This window comes from Lycorma delicatula, chromosome 3 (assembly GCF_047948215.1).
Source record: "Lycorma delicatula isolate Av1 chromosome 3, ASM4794821v1, whole genome shotgun sequence".
NCBI lineage: Eukaryota > Metazoa > Arthropoda > Insecta > Hemiptera > Fulgoridae > Lycorma > Lycorma delicatula.
The window spans coordinates 17423515-17443842 of record NC_134457.1 but is presented as its reverse complement, the minus strand read 5'-3'; the positions used below and the strand labels follow the sequence as shown (position 1 = coordinate 17443842).

The 20328-nt window shown below is 29.1% G+C and overlaps 1 protein-coding gene across 3 annotated transcripts in view; it reads right to left on the bottom strand.

The window, feature by feature from the left end:
* LOC142321412 (uncharacterized) overlaps positions 1 to 20328 on the bottom strand; it is a 111255-nt gene that overhangs the window by 11068 nt on the left and 79859 nt on the right. For all 3 annotated transcript variants that reach the window (XM_075359479.1, XM_075359481.1, XM_075359480.1), the window contains one exon: positions 5297 to 5502. In XM_075359479.1, the coding sequence (XP_075215594.1) occupies positions 5297 to 5502 (206 nt within the window). The remainder of the gene's footprint in view (positions 1 to 5296; positions 5503 to 20328) is intronic.

Here is a 20328-nt window from a genome sequence, read left to right as displayed (position 1 = left end):
AATAGATAATGAAACAAAAAATATTTAAAAACATAACATATATTCTCTTATTCTAATAGGTAGAAACAAAATATTTTAACAAATTACTGTAACAATATAAATAAATGAAAGTAAATTATATTGTGAAATAAATAGCCATAATAGGGTTCAATACTCTATAATTAGTCATTTGTATACAATGCTTTATTGTACATGTATGGTGTGTTTTTAAAGTAAGGTTCGTTTTGAACTGCTGCCTATGTACTCAATGTAAACAGATGGTGATTGCATAGCTCAATTATTTCAATCAGTAGTTAGCTGTTAGCAATAATAGTTTAATCGTTTTGTTGTTGTTCATATTTATCCATTTATAATGAATACTGCAATTCATGATCCCTCCAAGTGTGAAGTACAAGGAGTAATCCTAACTTTGATGGAAAAAACCATACTGAGGCTGACAGAAGGAAATTTGTGACATTCATACTAATCAAAGTTTAGATTGATGTACAGGTTGAGATGATCTTTAACATCCTGTCATAGTACACTATTCTCTCCACTATACTGTTACTTATTATGAAGCAATTGCCAACGTTACTTCAGACACTCCTACAATTACTGCCCATCTGTGAGTTTAAGATTTCTAAAGTATGACAAGTAATGCCTGCTAGATTTTGTATTTTTTATGTATAAATTACAAAGAACCTTTAGGAGGAAAAGATAAATAATATAAGATATATTTAAGAATTAGAATGAATTTTTTTAAGTAAATTTGGATGGAGTAACTGCTAAGAGGCAATGAAACACTGATTATAAAAAAGCCAGTAAATTAAAAAATAGAAGTTAATGAAATGTTAATGTTTCAGAAGAATATTGGAAATTACATTAATTGGCAGTTAGAAATGAAGAGGTTTAAGAAGTGAAAAAAAGAAATGTTTGGCAAATTCTTAATAGAAAAACTAGATAACGCCCAGTACACATACCACATCTTAAGAAGTCGTCCGATATGCTGCAACCACACTTAACAAGGCTCTTCAATGAATTCTCTCTACTCTGATTAGATTTCTCTGTATACCAACTGCATCCTTCCAAACAGGTGCAGCATGTAACATAATGGAAAAAACCGCCTACATAATGGCTTGACGTTTAGACACCAGCAGTGCAATCTGTGAAGTCATCAGACGACTTAACGCTTGAGTCCTTTCAGCCCTTTAACAGCAACTCCAAAACGTGTTCGCTGAACTGTAGTGACTTTTCGATTGTCACACCAAGGTAAATTTTCTTACATCTGGAAATATTTAATATCCCAACCTCTAAATCACCTTCTACCTCCAGAACTACTGGAATGATTTTGACCAAACTTAGTCAGATTACTTCTATATGGGGCAATGATGTCAATAAATTTTCAAATTAAAAGGTCAAGGGGGTGAGACTGTAGAGTAAGGTCACCACCGTCAGTATTCCAAGATTTTGTCTAATTCAGGTCATATTTTTCTTAGGCACATTTGTTAACAATTAAAAAATAACAATAATTGCAAAAAAAACTTTTGCACAATACAGCCCCTCTATCTCAAAAAATGCCGTAAACTACAGCTATATTGTGACATCACAGATGAGCAGTAGAATTAAATAAATGAATAATATTTAATGTAAAAAAGTAACTCGGTTTGGCTGGGTCTCGTTTTCATTTTATCTAATACTTTGATGAATGTCCAAGGTTTATGAGTTTTCTAATGTAAAGAAGTTGGTACACTCATGAAAATAACAATAAAAAGTTTCATTCTATCATGGAATGAGGATGTAATAGGTAGTTTCTTACTGACCTATTTTTGTCCAAATATAAGTGGAATAGATTCCAGAACATCTAATGATAGTTTTTGTAATGGATATCTGCCTATAGGCATGAATTCAATTAATCAGATCATTTCTGCATATGACAGAGAATTCTTCTATACATATATATATGTAGAGGAAAACGATTTTTTTTCAGGAAAAATTTTTTTAATAATTAATAGATATTTCTGCTGCTAAAAGTTGGCTTTTGTTTTACATAATTCTAGTACTCCAACTCAATGATATCTAGGCTTCACTAACTACTAATGGTATACTGATGACAGTCAAAACAACCTTGAGGATAACATTTGAACACCATATTTGTAAAAATGTTTTATATACACCATATAATATGACAACACTGTATCATAATGTAGAATTATATATTCAATTTGGCAGATACACAGTATATGTGTCAAGTAACTAACGTTGTCTATGAATAAGTTACTTCATATGTCTATGTACTCAGTATAATTTATTTGTATGCATGTGGTCATCAACCTCCATTGTCTTTAATTTTTAATACGTTTGTTCATTTTTGAAGTGTAATAATCATAATATAATAAATCTATAAACTTTTAAAATGACAAGCTTAATCAACACAACATTTTAAATAAGTATAAAAAGTTTAACATGTGGCTTCAAAACACTTCCAATTGCTTTTACAATTATCTTTAGTGATGTTTTGAAGTAAGTTATTAAATAATTTGTATTTATTAAATTTCCTTCTGTTTGTCTTTTCAAAATAGTATAATTATAGATAATTTTCATTGTCAAACAGTATGGGCATAAACAAAACTGAAAATAACAACAATGGTTGTGAAATCATTTGACAATTTATATCCACATATAAATTGCATCATATAAGCTTTAACATTCTCTATTTTTTTAATTAAAAGCTACAAATTGTACTTCCAGAGAATTGAAAACTTATAAACAAAGATCAGTATCTAATTAGGGGGAGTCATGCTTTAAAAATAATTGCCTATTTATGCCCACTGGACATAAAAAGAGCTTTGATTATTTTGTACAAATAGATTATAGATAGCAAATTTTCTGAAAAAATTATACTTTTACCTATGTTCATAATTATGAGTTTTGTACTTAATTTAGTATGAACATAATTGTAAATTAATGCAATTAATGAATATGTTTGTATTAAAAAATTATTTGTTTGTTACATTCAACTAAATAATTTTAGAAAAATAACTTAATTTCAATTTACCCGTACTATAAGTTTAAAGGATGGGTAAGCAATACAGAAATCTTGTTTTATTGAAAGTTTTTACTTCTTCTAAAAGGGTAATAGTTTTAATGGATTATTATTACTTATTAACAGATTTCCAAAGAATTTGGAAGTTGTTACTGTGCCTACGTACTTGGCACAATACATGTTCATATACTTATATACGTATGTATATGATTTTTCGTCTACTCTACCGAGTGCAAATTTTAACCAATTTTGACAAAATTTGGTGGAATGATGTAAGCCTATTGGAAATAGAGCCCTATTGATTTTCAAGTGAATCGGTACACAGGAACCAGAGCTAGAAGCAAACAAACTGGGTTTTGAGTATATTTCCAAGGTTAACTAAAACTGGAAATCCACCCTTCTGACACACTTACCGAGTCAGAGTTTTTTAATGTTCAGATTACACTGGATCTTTTAACACTTGAAAACAAAATCTGACTCTATCTTTCATTTCATCTGACCTCTACGTAAAAGTATGGAATGAAATAGTGAAAAAGATATAAAATAACAGTAATACTTTTACCTTGGTACAATTGGTGTACCAAGTATACAGCCAATTAAAAGGGAAAGTATGATGACTGATCAAAATTTTGGTAGTGGGAGTTTCTTCAAATGTTACATAACGTCAAAATGTTTCATGACTCCCTCTAATCAAGAAACACAAAAAACCCATGGAAAATTCTGAAAGGATGAATGTACGTATGTCCATGCATATAAGTTGGTCTGTTTTTCTATAAATATCTGTGGATTCCATGAACGTTAAAGCTAGAAATCTGACTTAAATTTTATATAAGTTGAATTCAAAAATTAGGTAATTAAATTGAGAATATAACTAGCTTAATTTGTTTGTAGTTTTTGTTGTATATTTTCAAAATGGATTACTAAAAACTTCTGAAAATAGGAAAATTATTTGTTGACAAAATTCTAACTTCTGCTAAATTTTAGCCCCAATCTAGCAAGAGGATTGTCAGCAATTATTTTGGGTCATACCCAAAATAATTGTTTTTTTTAGATTTTGCTTAGCATTTCTAAACCAGCTGAACCACCAAATTATGCCAAAGTAATTCTGTCTATATCTTAATTGTATTAAATTTTAGACCTTTGTAGACAAATGGATGAAATGGAATAAATTTCACATTTTATTAGTTTTCTCTAACATTATTAAACAGATTTTATATTAAGGCTCAAAATTTAATTGAAATGTTTACTTATATGGAAATCGTACTACAGGATATTAATTGCAAGTGTTCTGAAACCCATCAGGTAAAAGGAGTAAAATCAGATCAAACTGAACATTCTCTTTTTTTAAATTTCATATCTTTAAAAATGTGTTTATTTTGCTATTCCTGAAATATATGTATTTATATTTTTCTTAAAAAATTGGTTACACGTATTTTGAGTAAAGGCTGAAACAAAATTCAAAATGAGGCATACTTTGATACAATCTGCATCTTCTATCACCTAGTGAAATACCCAGAACCTTTAGAAAGGAATTTATAATAGAAATCAATTTCTAAAATTGTTTACTAAATTGTTTATCTAAAATCTATTTTCAAAATAATAGAAAATTTCCATTATGAGAAAATGGAAAATCGTTTTTCAGTTTCTATTTTAAAATTGATCAAATCAATTTTAAATAATAATAACAAACAAATCATTAATATTTAAAAATCCTATGGCGTACTTAAAATAAAACTATCACAGACTAAGCTCAAAAAGTTATGCAAAATTTATTGGCTTTTTTGGTTTTAACAGATGTTTTTTTCATTTGTTCAGCTCTTTAGCAGGTTTTCTGAGTGTAGGTAGGAGTATAACTAGTTTACTAAGATTTATATAAGTAGATATTGTTTCTAATGGTATTTTACTAAAAGATGACAGCCACATTTAATCTAATTGCATAATCATGTTCACTGATTATTCATGCACGATCTTTCTTCACTATTAATCTGGAAGGTAAATTAACCTGGCTAAGGCTGTTGAAGGTATTTTTTCTTTGGATGTGTAATATGTAAATAATAACAATCATTCACATTTATTATAAAATTTTAAGGGTACTGTAATAAAATTCCTTTCAAAAGAGAAATATTTAGCTTGCCCATTTACTTCTATAAACTAATTCATTTAGTCCAATCTTATTTATTTAACATAATTGTATATATATATATAAATCAATTTTTCTTAACTTTTGTGCATTTCAAAGAAAACATTAGTCTATATAGTATGTTTAATATTTACCTGACACCATGTTGTCGATATACGATGATCTACAAGTCTCATATCAGACATACCGACTGGATAAACTTGCTCCCCATAAACAAAATATCTCATATATAATGGAACTCCAACTAATATTCCAGGAAAAATAACACTCAGAACACAAAGACGTAAAACTCTAAGTGGACCATGAAGAGAATGATTTCGATTTGCTCTAAAAGAAGCTTCTGAAAATAAAATTTAAACAAAAATTTACGTTTTTTGAATTAATAAGTATCATCAAAATAATTAAATTTACATTTTTGAATTAATAAATATCGTTAAAATAATTACTTTAAAATGTACCAAATATGCTAATCATAAATATAAAATGATAATAATTTTTTTTGTAGGAAAATAAAAACTTCTCTCTTAACCCATTTTCTCAATTCCACAAACATCCCAACCCCATAGGGGAAAACACCCGCCTAGTAACAATTTCACAAATAGCATATACTAGTGTATTCAATTTATTGTATAATCCATTTATTTGAGGGAGGCAGGGATGTTCTTTTTCAGTATTGTAAGGTGTGAGCCAGAAAGTTTTAGGTAATCTCACCTCTCTATCTAGTCAACAGTTTAGTACTGTCATTAATAATATGCCAATCTCCATGGTAGAATGGTAATGTCTCAACCTTTCATCCAAAAGGTCCCAGATTGGAGTCAATTTATTATTAGGTGACAACTTCAAAAATCAAGATGTAAAAAAGAATTGGAAAATTTTTAGTTTTTATTGGCATTTATTGAAGATGATTTAGTTTTAAAAAAAAATCAGATGTGTTAAAATATGAAAAAATATATATATTTAGGCAATGCAAAAAGAATGTTGCCTAGCACAACCTAAGTCGCTTTGGAGTGTGTGAGTATGTATTTATTTTTTTAACTCTAAATTTTCCCAGTAATTTTCTTGAATTGTCACATTAAAATTCCATTAATATCCGAATATCATTAGGCTATGCATAATTATGCTTGATAATAATTCAATATTAAGTAAAGATAACAGCAATAAATTGGAAAATATATGTATATCTTTTTTGGAAATGGCAATATATATCATCCCACATCCTCACTGACTATGAGTTGATTGATACCACTGATAAATGATGAATTTTATTAAATAAATTCTTTATTTGAAAATTATCATTTGATCTACATAAATCATTGGATATATAACTTTGCTGTTTATTTATGTCTTTTATTTATAACTTTGCCATTCATTCAAAGTTATTTGCCACAAATAACTTTGCCATTCATTTTGTTTTAATAAGTTTTTGAAAAAAATAAAAGTATTTTATCTTATCAGTGTTAAATCAGGAAAATGTTATCAGTTTGACCTGTATATATATAATATAATACATATATGTGTATTCAAGTCTTATACTTCACTAAGCAGACTGATTTTAATGATTCTTGTCTAGTACAGGAAGTTCTGCTGTATATTTCTTTTGTCCAGTGGAGAGCCAGTTGTAGATTTTTCCAAATAACTTAAGTGGAAGATTTTTTAAACATAATATAATTTCCCTATATATATAGATGTATAGATGATTAAACAACTTTAATTTTTATGATTTTTGTTAATGCTGAATTTTTATCACATAATGATGTATAGGTTGACATCATTCTGGTAGTTTTAAAGGAAAATTCATGAAAATTACTTGGAAAACTTAAAAGTAAAGAAATGTTTTGTACATGTCTGATATTGTAGGTTCTTTTGTTTTCTTTTTAATCAAGAATTCTTTTCTTTTTTATCAAGACACAGGTTTTCCATCTTTGCATTTTTGAAGAGGTTTCAGCTTTTCTTCATAAGAGTTTTTTTATCGGCCTATCCAAATTTTAAATAAAAAAAAAAGGTTAAAAATGCAAAATAAACTTTAAAAATATAAATATAGTTAATAATAATAATAATAAAACTCACTTAAATAGCCACAGTAAAAGTAAAAAATAATAGGTTCTTAATTCTTTATATTTCAGCTTTTGAAGTTGGAGGTATATAAGGGGATAAGTAAGTTGTTAAATGTTGTTTTTAACTTGGCATTGTATGCTTAAATTTGAAATCTTGAGAAGGCTCAAAAGATATTTTTTTAATTTTTACTTTTTTTTAAATCAGTTTTATTTTTTAAAAATCTTATTTAATAGCTTATGATTAAGCTAATCTTAAAGGATACTTTTAATAAAAAAGAAAAAAAAGATAAAAAACTTTTATTTATCATTATTTCAAATAAATTTAATTTTATATTTATTATCAAATAATTCACCACAGTCGTGTTTGAACCTTGGCGATTCCAATTTTTGGATTTTCCTAACAGGTTTTATGGGTGGTTTGCCACTGCCTTCCTAGTGTGGTTAATTGAAATCCAATCACCAAAGAACACCAGTATCCACAGTCTAGTATTCAAATCCATACAAAAGCAACTTTCTTTACAAGGACTCGAACCTTAGGACTCTCAATTTTGAAAATCAGTTGACTTTGCAATGATAAGTTTAACCTGGCGGGTTGTAGTTAGAATAAATTAACGAAATATTTGTAAAATTGAAACTAAAATAGATATTTAACCTTGAAATTTGTTTAATAACTTATTTTTGAGAAAGTAAAACAGTGGAATTTAAATATATATACTACTTGGAGATTTTTGCTTACAAGTTTATAGAATTTCATGAAATATTTTATAATAACCAGATGCATATGTATAAAATACATTAGTTTAATTGCTATTTCTGAAGGTGTAAGGGTGATAAAATTTATTGAAACATTCTCTTACATTTAAAAAAATTTTAAACGTGATATTGATTTATATAAAATAAACTATAATTTCCCAATGTATCAGACAATTTTTACTTTTAAAATGCAATCGTTTTTATAACAATATTTTGAATGACATACAATTTTTAATTTACTTCAATAAAATGAGGAAGTTCTTAATTTGATCTTTTTTTTAAATTTATTTATGTTTAAACCTTAATTTTATCAAATGAACAATAGAACATATTTTTTAACAAAAAATAGCAGTTAGCAAACTGCACTCAAAGACAGGTTCCCAAAAGGCTAGATAGGCATTGAAGCTCCTATCGCTGATTTGACGCTGATAGATTTCTTCTTTTGGGGCTAGATAAAAGATATTGTATACTAAAAAGATTTCGTCACTTGTCCATTTGCACCAAAGAATAACAGCAGCCATGGAAGCAATTCCTGCAGACATCCTCATCAGAGTGTGAAATGAGGTGGATTATTGGTTTGATGTTGCATGGTTGTAAATGGTGCTCACACTGAATTGCAGTATAAACTAAATTTAATTTAAAACTGCACAGTTCTTTTTCTTGGTACACTGCTTAGTCATAGTGTTTGTGTTCTGTATTATTATGATTTCTAATGTTATATCTCCTGAAAGTTATTTTAAATCCTGCTGTTTTAATTAGTTGTGTATGATGATTTCTAAAATCTTTGGTTATATTTGTTTATTTTTATTGTTTATTTTGCATCAACTTTATCAATGAGTGTTTCATAAATATGTGTGCATATTAAGTATTATATCTGACTTCAAAAAATAAATTTAATCTGCATCTCTATATTATTCTTTCCAAGCCTTATTCTTTATCAAATACACAGATTTAATAATTTTTTTTTAATTTTATACAGGAATTTCATGCATTAGTTCCAGTTTAAGTTCCTTTCACATAACTTAAATAGAATAAATTTTAACTGAAAAATTATTCAATCTATACTGATGATTTGGTACAGTTTTAATTTGTTTGTCATCATCATTGATTATTATACTAGTGGAACCTGCAATGCTTCCCCTATTGTCATAATGTTTACCCCTGTTAAAACCTCACCAATCTCACTACTACTTGTTACAATATATATGCCTAATTTAACATCGGCGGACAACAGCTCAGATGTCAGCTGGAGCACAGTATACGTACGCGCTGGTACAAGCGTCACTCCTGCCGCGCAGATGACCGCGCCGTTCTCCCACCATAGCGGCGCTGCGATCCCACCACTTTCAGGCTTCAATAAAAAAACGTGCATGAGAGTAAATTTTTAATTCATCGTCGACCACCACCTGGAGAAGACAGAAGTTACCTGGCAGCCTCAGCGTGGGACCTCCGGTTCCCATGTTGGCGGGGATGCCAACGCTATCTTACCGCTTCAATCGTCCTGGCTGGCGGACTCGGCAGCAGAAACCGGCCCAACGTGAGATCACTCGGGAGAACCGCGCCGGCGAAAGACGACCGACACTGCGGTGTTCTGGGGGCTACGCTGTAGTGGGGGACCCAATTGCCGCTTAGGGGGAATTGATTTTAATGGATCTTATTTTAATGAGATCTGATTTTAATGGACGAGCCACAACTCCCCGACTCCGCCGGAAACCAGCTTCCGGACCCAACAGCTCTTCTCAGAGCTAACGCAAAAAACTACCATTTTCAGGGATACCACAATTAATTACGAGCCGTCGAAGCCGACAAAAACGGCCCTTTTCAGGGCTACCACAAGGTTATTAATTGCCACGTGCAGTCTAAGCCATTCGGCGACAGTCTATATCGATCGTTGTCAATATCAATATCAACTTCTTCAGACAGTTATGTGATTAAATTGTTAAATATTATGGAACTAATAACGTAAACACTCCTGGGAAAAATAATAATAAATTGTGAAATTTTCAACAAAATTGGTTCAGTAGTTTTTGTGTTATTAGGCCACACACAAAACGAAGATTGTCTTTTGTTTATATAGATTGTTAATGAGTAATGTTATTAGGTTTGATTTCATTTTGGTATTCTATGTATTTAAATATACAATTTTTAAAGATGTTTTAGAAATCTTGAAAAAAATATATACATATTAATCTATTCTAGAGAGGAATCATAAGGTCACATGCAATAAAAACTTTTATGTCATTTCTGTGCTGTATTTCTTATTTTTATCAATACAAACATTCTTCATCTTTTATACCTTTTTCAAACTGCTATTTTTCAAGCAGTACACATTCTTTTAGTAAGTACGTCCATAATTTAAAATGAAATTAAACTAACAGATTTTTAAAAAAATGAATTAATTAAAAAATAATTAACTGATTCTAAAAAAAGTACTAAAAATAGATAAAATAATACGTTTTCAGTTCTTTAAATTTTGAATAAACTAATCCGGTTGGTCTAGTGGTATACTTGTTACAAATCAGCCGATTTCAAAGTCAAAGTTCTCAGGTTCAAATCCTAATAAAGATAATTGCTTTTATTCGAATTTGAATACTAGATCATGGATACTGGTATTTTCTTTGGCTGTTGGGTTTCAATTAATCACATGTCTCAGGAATGGTCGGCCTGAGTTTGTTCAAGACTATATATTTACTGGTACAGTTACATATGGTTGGGTTTCAATTAACCACTTATCTCAGAAACAGTTGACCTGAGACTGTTCAAGACTACACTTCATTTATTTTCATACATCATCCTTATTCATTCATCCTTATAAGTAATACCTTATGGTGGTTCCAGGGGCTAAACAAAAAAAGAGAGAGAAGTAAAATTACATTACACTGATAAGTTGCTAATGACTTTAACTGTTGATGCGACTATAAATAAAAGAATTAAAAAAACTTTGAGTTTTTCAGATTAACAGTGAAAAAGTTATTAGTTGTTAGTTTTTAATTGGAACAAAATTCAATTAAATTAACATTTTAAGAAAAAATGACAATTATTTTATTCAATGTGTTTCTTCAAAGTCAAATTTTTTAATGTTTACTTTCATTGTACAGTTATATCTAATTTTTTCGTAATAGGTATATTTAATAATCTGTCAATTGTTATTGTAAAAGCTGATTGTTATGCAGAACCAGAAGTTAAAATTGTTTTGAAAAAGTAATGTAACTAATTTTGTTAGTTTTCTGTATAGCTTGAAATTTTTGGTTTGTTATCACTTTTTATGAAACATTCTTTCATAATCAGTTATAAATTCACAGAATATTCTGTTTGTTTATAGAAAAATTGTTCATAATATTTAGATTCACTTCAGTAACTTTATTTCATTCTGTCTTAAACAACAATAATTTTGAATAACTTTTAACTAACCATGGATAACAGAATCCTTGGTTCAACAATTTTACTGTATATACACATTTAATAGTTTTGTTTTAACTTTTGAATAAAACTCAGATTGATAAAAATACATGTTTGTACATAGTAACATTGTATAATTGCTATAGCAATTAAAAGTCACAAAGATAAAAATTCATCATTATATAGTCATGAGATATTTTAATATATTCTCTAAAATAATGTTACAACATTGTATCAAGGTTATTACAGGCAAGTGAGTTGTAAACAAATGGATGTTTTTTGAATCGGTTCCAACTTTGTTATAATATAGAAAAAGTTCAAAGAATAGTTAAAAGAATTTCTTTATACAAAAACTAGTAATATTCATTAATGTGTCAAAAAATACTTTAAAACGCTTTTGTCCTTTTCTCTTTATTTTTATGATAACAGTGGAATTAAACCTGCAAATATCAAAATGTTGCATTTTATTTTTTCATATAGCTCATCAGACTGGTCTGATGGTGAACTCTTCATTGCAAATCAGTTGTTTAACAGCTGATTTTCAAAATCAAAGGTTTTCAGGTTCAAATACTAGTAAAATTTGGTTGCTTTTAAAATGATTTGAAAACTTTGGTGGTTGGGGTTCAATTATCGACACATCTCAGGAATGATTGTTCTGAGTTTGTAAAGACTACATTTCATTTCCATGTCATACATCATCCAAATCTTATTGGCTTGGGGGGGGGGGTGCTTATTGTTCAGTAGTTGGAGTGCAATGTAAGCATTAGGAAATATTTAAAAAAATATTCATAGAAAATACATCATTGTTAATAAAACAATAATTCAAACTACATAAAAAAAAAAACTTTTTTATTCACTGCAAACCCTATTTTACATTAAATTATACTTGAAAATATGTTTCTTTGATAATAAAATTCAAATTCCACAGTATTTAATTAAATACACTTTTTTTTGTCGTAATGACATTATAATAATATATGAATAACAATAGTTCATTAAATGAAAGTAATTAAAAATAAACCTCCATTATACAAAATGTTTTATTTATTTGTTTATTATGACACTGACATAAAGAGGCCTGACTATCGAGTAAATAACTATTCTTATCTTATTCTCCCTTCCCTTCCATTACATCAGACAACTTTGTGGCATGATATCCCTGGTTAGTTTGATCAAGTATCTGACATACATAAGAAAACAGAAAACAAGATAATAATATTCTAATAAAAATAAAAAATTGTCAAAATGATAAAAAAGTATTATTTTGCTAGTGTGATCTCATATAAACTATTAGATACCAATTTAATGAATATATTATCTCCCTATGCATATGAATTCAAATAAAATAAACTACAGCACTGATCAAATTTTTTTTTTCTGTAGGGGGAGGAAAAAGCTCTGCCAGCTGCCACCAGGCCAGTTCTGACAGCAAGTGCGGGGCTCTCACTCAGTAAAAAACCTCCCCCTCTAGTCACGTAGAACAAAAAGTATTTACATCTAATAAAATTAATCTTACTGAGACACATTCAAAAGTTAAATTTACAAGAGAAATCAGCGACCCATTTCGGAACCATACAGTTATTGGAAATGGTAAGGAGATTCTTTATTGCCACCGCTTTTCAGTCAGGTGCTAGATAAAACTTTGATAATCTTTTCAAAAAAGAATAATAGTTATCTACAAATAAAATCCAAAAAGATAAAGTGAAAAGGTGTTTAGTTTTTCTGATGATCTGGTTCTTTTACAAGCTCTAAAAATGAACCAATTTCTCAAGTATATAATTTAAAAGAAACAGCATAAAAAGGCAGCCCTTCAGATATCCTTCTCTAAAGAAAAAATAATGACAAATATAAAAAATGATCCTAAAAATTTATACAATCTCAAAACAGGGAAAAATAAATCTGGTTAAAAATGTAAATATTTGGATGAAATTATGAACAATAGAGTAGGAAAAAAAATTAGAAAAATAAAAACATCACACTAGAAAAATAACACATAATGATGAAGAATGTCTATAACATTGAGAAAGATAAATTGAGAAAATTTAGAAAGAATGAGAAGATTAAGTTTCATGGATTCCATTCACACCCAACATTTATGACAGGACAATTAGAAAATTAAAAATAAACCATGTGTACTATAATAAATAACTAATGTTCAAAAAATGGCACAACCTTATGGAAAAATGTTTCCTTCTTTAGTTACATGTTTAATTGAGGAAAAGTGAGGAAAAATGGGTTATGCAATGCAACAGAGCCTCCCAATACATTAAATGTGCCAGTTATGCCCAGACCTTGAATGTCTTCACAGAAAAGTACAACGTGGATGCACCAAACAAGTCCTTCATCAAGCGGCTGTATGACAAATTCCAAGAGGCAGGGAATGTGGCAGATGCAGCCAGAAGTGAACGATTGAAAGAGCTAACACCAGAAAAGTTGATCGACATGGAAGCTGCATATTCTGTTAGTCCTGAGAAGTCTATGCGATGCCTATCTAGTCAGTCTGGTCTCTCCATTAGTAGTGTCCACACAAATTTTTAAAGATGCATCCGTATAAAATTTGTGTTGTTCACAATTTGTTACCTACAGACACTGGAATACATGCAGCTTTCTACCAACATTTGTAACACCCGATGGGAAAGAACTCTATAATCGGTTTCAATCTGACGAGACCAATTGATGGATACATGAATGCACAGACAGAAAATCCACATCAGCCGCAAAGAGTCTCCTCTGCACAGACAAAAAGTGGGTGTTTGGTGTGCAATGTCACGTAGGCGAATCTTCATGACATTCTTTCATGACATAGTGAACAGCAAGTGCTGTATACAAATGATGCAACAATTTGTAAACACTACAACTGCAGACCTGCTTGAGTTTACATGGTTTCAGCAGGAAAATGCTACGGCTCACATAGCCAACAACATTATTCTTTTCTTGAATCAGTGTTTTCATTGAAAAATGATTCCGAAGGAGTTTGGCCCCCTCGGACTCCTGATTTACCCCCTCCTGACGTTTTCTTGTGGCGATACCTTAAGGATGCTGCTTACAAAGCTCATCCTCACCCCATTCCCGAATTGCAGAGGGAAGCTGAACGATGTGTCATTGCAATTCTGTAATAAGCATTACAACATGTGTTTAAGTCATGCAACACCCAATTCAATTATGTGAATCGTATAATGGAGGCCCACTACAACTATTGTAACTTAGTCATTTCCTATAAGTTAGCGTCACTTTTTGAACACCTGTACTTTATTCTGATCAAAATAAATTATACATTATACAGATCATCACTATTCTAACAGAAATAGTAAAAACACTATTTTACAGGTATTTAAAAAGGAATATATTATTCAGGAAGAGTAGAACAAAATAGTTGGCAAAACTTTAGCACCATCACAAAGAAAAAAATTAAGTAATGGTTATAATTTATGTTATTTTACAACAATAATTATATAAAATAATAGTGATGTAATTATGATTAAATAATCAATAAATAAAGCTGGTAAGAATAAAATAAAAATTTTGAAGGCATTAATTGCAAAATATTTACTTACAGTCTTACAGTAGTGTAATTTACTTACTGTACTTACAGTATTTAAATAAATATTAAAATAGTACATACAGGATTAAATACACAGAAATTGTGAAACACAAAGAATAAAAACAAAAATAAATCCTTATCTAGCATTTACTAAAACAACTTAAGTTTCAAGGTCCTTATCTGTCTACCATTCTAATATTTTTATTACAGAGAAAACTAATTATCTCAGTTTTTATTTTTTAATTTAAATTACTATTACACAGAAATTAGATTAATCTAATTGGTATTTTTAAAAAAGTCATCAACAGATATTGTTTTTGTAAAATGAAATTTTTCAATTTTATTGAAAAATCAGATCAATTATATTGTTAGGTAATTAATTAAAAATCACAGTGAAATTAATTAGGTCCTTTCTCATATCTCAAAAATTCTATGTGGTATAATGGAAAAAAATTTTGTTGTCTGATTTGACAAACAAATAAATCATTTTTAATAAAGAAAACATCAAATAAATACCAGAGGATAAACAAAATAATATAAAATAGATTACATAAATTTATTGTCAAATGGACAGAGAGGGATTATAAAATTTTAATTCACTAAAAATTAATTTATGTAAATTGTTATTGGAACAAATCAAAGATATGACATCTCATTTTTGGACTCTGAGAATTGATTAGAAAATAAAATCAGAATGAGCCTGAAGATGTATTGAAATAGGAGTGATCATGGCAGTAATAAAATCTAACAATGACTGATGTAGGATGCTTCAAAGTAATACAGTTATTGTAAATTAGATTTATTTGATCATCCCGTGAAAATTTGTCATGTAGAGACCAAAAGATTTTACATTATAGTTAATTGAGGAGAAATAATAATACAGAGTTCGATAGAAATAACTCCCCGATTTCAAATATGATTAAAAAAAAATTAAATATATTCTGAAAGAACAGTTTTTGCTATTTATTTCACATACCTTTTATTAATTTTTAAAAATGATGTCGTTCATATGCCGACCTTCACTATCTACACAGGTCTTTATCTCTCTCTGAAATTCTGCATTAGTTTTTTGTCATTTCCAATGGTATTGCAGCAATTTGTTGATGGATAGTACCTTTAAACTATCAAGAGTTTTTGGTTTCTGTTTAAAGATTTCAGCCTTTAGATATTACCAGAGAAAAAATCACATGCTATCCTATGGTACAGACCATAGGATATGGTCTGTACCATGGTCTGATGTCTCCTCATTATGAAATAAGACGTCCAAGAAACATTTCTCCAAGGAAATTCATTGATTGTCTTGTTGTCTGAGCAGTGATCCCATCTTGTTGAAACAATAAATTTTCAGTTTGATTTATTTCCAAGTTTAAGTTCTGGTAACAAGAAGTCCCGTAACATTTTTACATAATGTTTGAAAGTTACTATAACCGACTGCCTTTCTTCCTCAAAAATGTATGGCCCTACTATTCGAAATTCAGCAACCACGCTCCATACTGTTACAAGTTCAGAGTTGAGAGGGTGCTTATGAAGTTATAAGGGATTATTTTCTGCCCAGTATCAAAAGTTTTGTTTATTAACACCACCTAATAAATGAAAATGGATAAATTAAAAGTTTAACAGTCAGAATTCACCAAGTGAATGATTTTTTAAATTGGTAACACTAAATTTTTTTAATTTAATAAAACAAAGAAAAAATTATGTGAATGTAGTATGGAAGGAGTATGTTTTAAAATAAAGTAATAAGTTAATCCTTCAACTATTGTTAGTTTAATTCTTCACTTCTCAATTACAGGTTGATGCTCAATTACAAATAATGTGTTTATTTTAATAATGAAGAAAAGGGAAATGAAAAATACACATAAAAAATGTCAAAATTGAGGAGGGATTCACACTTACACGCCATATCAAAACGGTGCAGCAAATATAAATATGAATCCAACATGAGTTATATTGCAGTAGTTTAGGCTGAATCATTCTGTCCCTCCCATGTACAAGTACAATTATTGTTTTATACATATAATAATCTACTGATAGATGTTAATAGAGTGATGCAAATACTTGGAAAAATTGCATTCAGATGCAATTAAATAAGAAAAAAGCATGGGAAACTGATAGTTTATATGAAAATATTATTGAAGATATTGTAAATAAATTTGGGAAATGATGACACCAGTTCAACAGACAGCAGCTTATTGGCTATTAAAGAAATAGCTTAGGTAAAAAATATTTTTTCTGTTTTGCTAGATGAAATTTTAATATACCAGTAAGGTACTTTCTTAAAATTTTAATTTTTAAAATAAATATATAATTTTATCACAATTTTCTAATTTATTTTTTTATTACAAGTTATTTTTATTTGATTTTTATGTTATAAATAAACAGAAGTGTTTTTTCTCGAATGGAGTGCGCTAAATTAAATTAAAATCATCATACTATTGTTCTGGTTTGTTGTACGCTTTTGTGAAACAAATTACAGAGTCAATTATAACCTGCATTTATTATGTACAAGATTTGAATATAAGTTCAGTAACACAAATTCATCATTAAAATAAATTGAAAATCATAGTTAATAGTCTTTTCCACCTTAAAGAGAAAGTAAAAATGAATTAATGACATTTATTTTTAGAAATTGCCTTAATTTTGAGTAAAATTATATGAAAAATAACCATGAAATTTTTAACACCCTTAAAACGTACTTAAATTGAAAAACTAAATATTTAACATATGTTTGCTAATTATAAATTATTTTATAATTCTTGGTTAAATACATTTAACAAATTTTATAAAACTAATTCAATAAAACAATTTAATTTTGGAAGTTTAAGTGTATTATTACGATTATTTTTTTGGGTTTGACTGACTAAGAACCACATAAAGCAACATTTTGGGTTCTTTTCTCTTTCTTCTGGGCGTCTTCTTTCCTGGTCTTCCAATAATTTTTCTCAATTTTTTGCTTTGTTTTTGCCTTCTCTTTTCTGACTAAATGTTGTCGGTTTATTTATTTCCTTCAATTGAAAAACCTTTGAAATCTTGTTTTCAAAGTCTTGTCTAATTTTTTTAACACTGTTCTATATTGAATAGAAGCAAATGAAATGTTTTACTTGGAATGTGATGCTCTAAGGAGCTGAAACGTGGACGATGAGAAAGGAAGACAGAAAACAAATTGCAGCTTTTCAGATGTGGGTGTGGTGCAGAATGACAAATGTCAAATTGCCAGACCATGTAGGAAATGAAGAAGTATTAAGGAGAATCGGAAAGAACAAGAAAATGATAAACGTAAATAAATATAGGAAAAGGAACCGGCTAGAACACTGTACGAGAAGAAGGTGTTTATTAATGGATACGATAGAAGACTTGGTGATTGGAAGGAAAGGAAGAGATTTCAAATGATGGACAGGATTATGGAAAAGGGAAAATATTCTGAAACAAACAGTTTAGCAGAGGATAGAACAGGTGAAGAACAGCAGCCGCTGACAGGACTTGGCCTAATGGCAGAACACTATGAATGAATGATATTAAATCACTGATGTCTATCAATTTCCTCCATTTTTGTTGAAGATTTGTTTTGAAATCCTCATTCATTCTCATATCCTAGCTGAAGAATGAGACTCTTCTTTTCCACATGGAATCTGACATTTTCTCAGTTTGATTGTATTTGTATTTTTATTACTTCTGAATTTGTGTTAATTTTCACCTACATTTATTGTGATTTTTCTCTTTTACTTTTTTCTATTGCATTTATTATTTCATTTCATTTCAAACTGAAGATCCATGCTGATGCGTACAGGCCTTCTGGTTTAATTAATGTATTTCAATACCCAATTTTGGATTTTACAGAGATTTTCTTTGTTATAAATATCTTTTTTTAATTGGTAGAACAATTCCATTTTTGCTTTCTCGTCTAGATAGCGCTATAGCAGTAGAAGGGAAAGTATTGTAATCGGTCCAATTTGGGCATATGCGGTTTTTCACCGGATCTTGACGTTATGACACCCAAGAAAAAACCGGATGTAAATTTTCCGGATATTTATGGTGATATATACATGTGTTCGGTGTTAACCTCTAAATCACCTTATACCTGCAGAACTACTGGACTGATTTTGAACAAACTTGCTCAGATTACTTCTATATATGGAGCATGATGTCATTAAATTTTTAAATTAAAATATCAAGGGGGTAAGGTTGTAGAGTACGGCTGCTCACAGTATCTCGATATTTTACCTAATTAAGGTCATATTTTTCTAAGGCACATTTTTTAACAATTAAAAAATAACAATATTTTCAAAAAGTTTTGAAAAATCGCCTCCCACCCTAAAAATGAAATAAATAAATAATACTTAAAGTGTAAAAAAGTAACTCTATCTGGCCAGATCTCGAAATCGATCTCCCAGTTAATCTGTATCTGGTACGTTAACCCTCGCGGCTACACCAGTCTGCCGACCGTACAAGCAAAATTTGTTCTATGTAAGTTGTGAAATTACAGTAGTTTAGTTAGTGCCCACCGTCGCCGCTAATATAAAAATAAAGGAATTTCCTTTATTTAATGATTCGGTTATAAATATTGACTTAATTTTTTTTTTTTTTGGTCTTTACTTTTTTTCTAGGTAATCCAATAATAATACTATCAAAAATACATTAATTTAAGAAAATTAGACAAAGAAGGATTTAAGTTACAAAAACTGTTACCTTTAAAGTTAAAATTACTTAAATTTTAGTAAGCCTTCACCACATCCGCTCGAATTAAATACGGCATGCGCGCGCGCTTTAGTTAGATTCATTGAATTAAAAAAATTAAAAAATATTATATTTTTTTAAAATTCTTATGTGGAATCACATGACTTCCTTGTACGCCTATTAAATTACATATACTCATTTTTTTTTTTTTTAATGAAAAGTACATAACATTTTATTTCATTAATTACTTCTGATTTTTTTTGGTTATTGAATTATTTTATTCATCGTAAAAATTTGTTTACACTTAGAGCTTAATAATTATTAATAAATCAATATATTTAAATAAGTAAAAGAAAAGTTAAAAAAAAAAAGCAGGTGAAGTCTGATTTGAAGAATATATCTTCCCCTAAGATCCAAATATTTCATTAATTAAAATTTTATTTGGCTATAACTCTGTAACCAATGAAAATAAGTACCACTTATGACAATCGTTGAAAAGCTCTCAATAAGGGCTTATTACTGCAGTTAAGAAAAAATCCAAAATCCAAATTTTTTGGATTTTGGTTGGTCTATTCGATTTCAATCAAAATGTGAGAAACACAACTAGATGTTACAACAGTCCTAAATCCAAAATTTCAACATTCTACGGTTAATCGTTTTTGGGTTATGCGAGATACATACGTACAAACGTCACGCCGAAACTAGTGAAAATGAATTCAGGGATGATCAAAATGGATATTTCTGT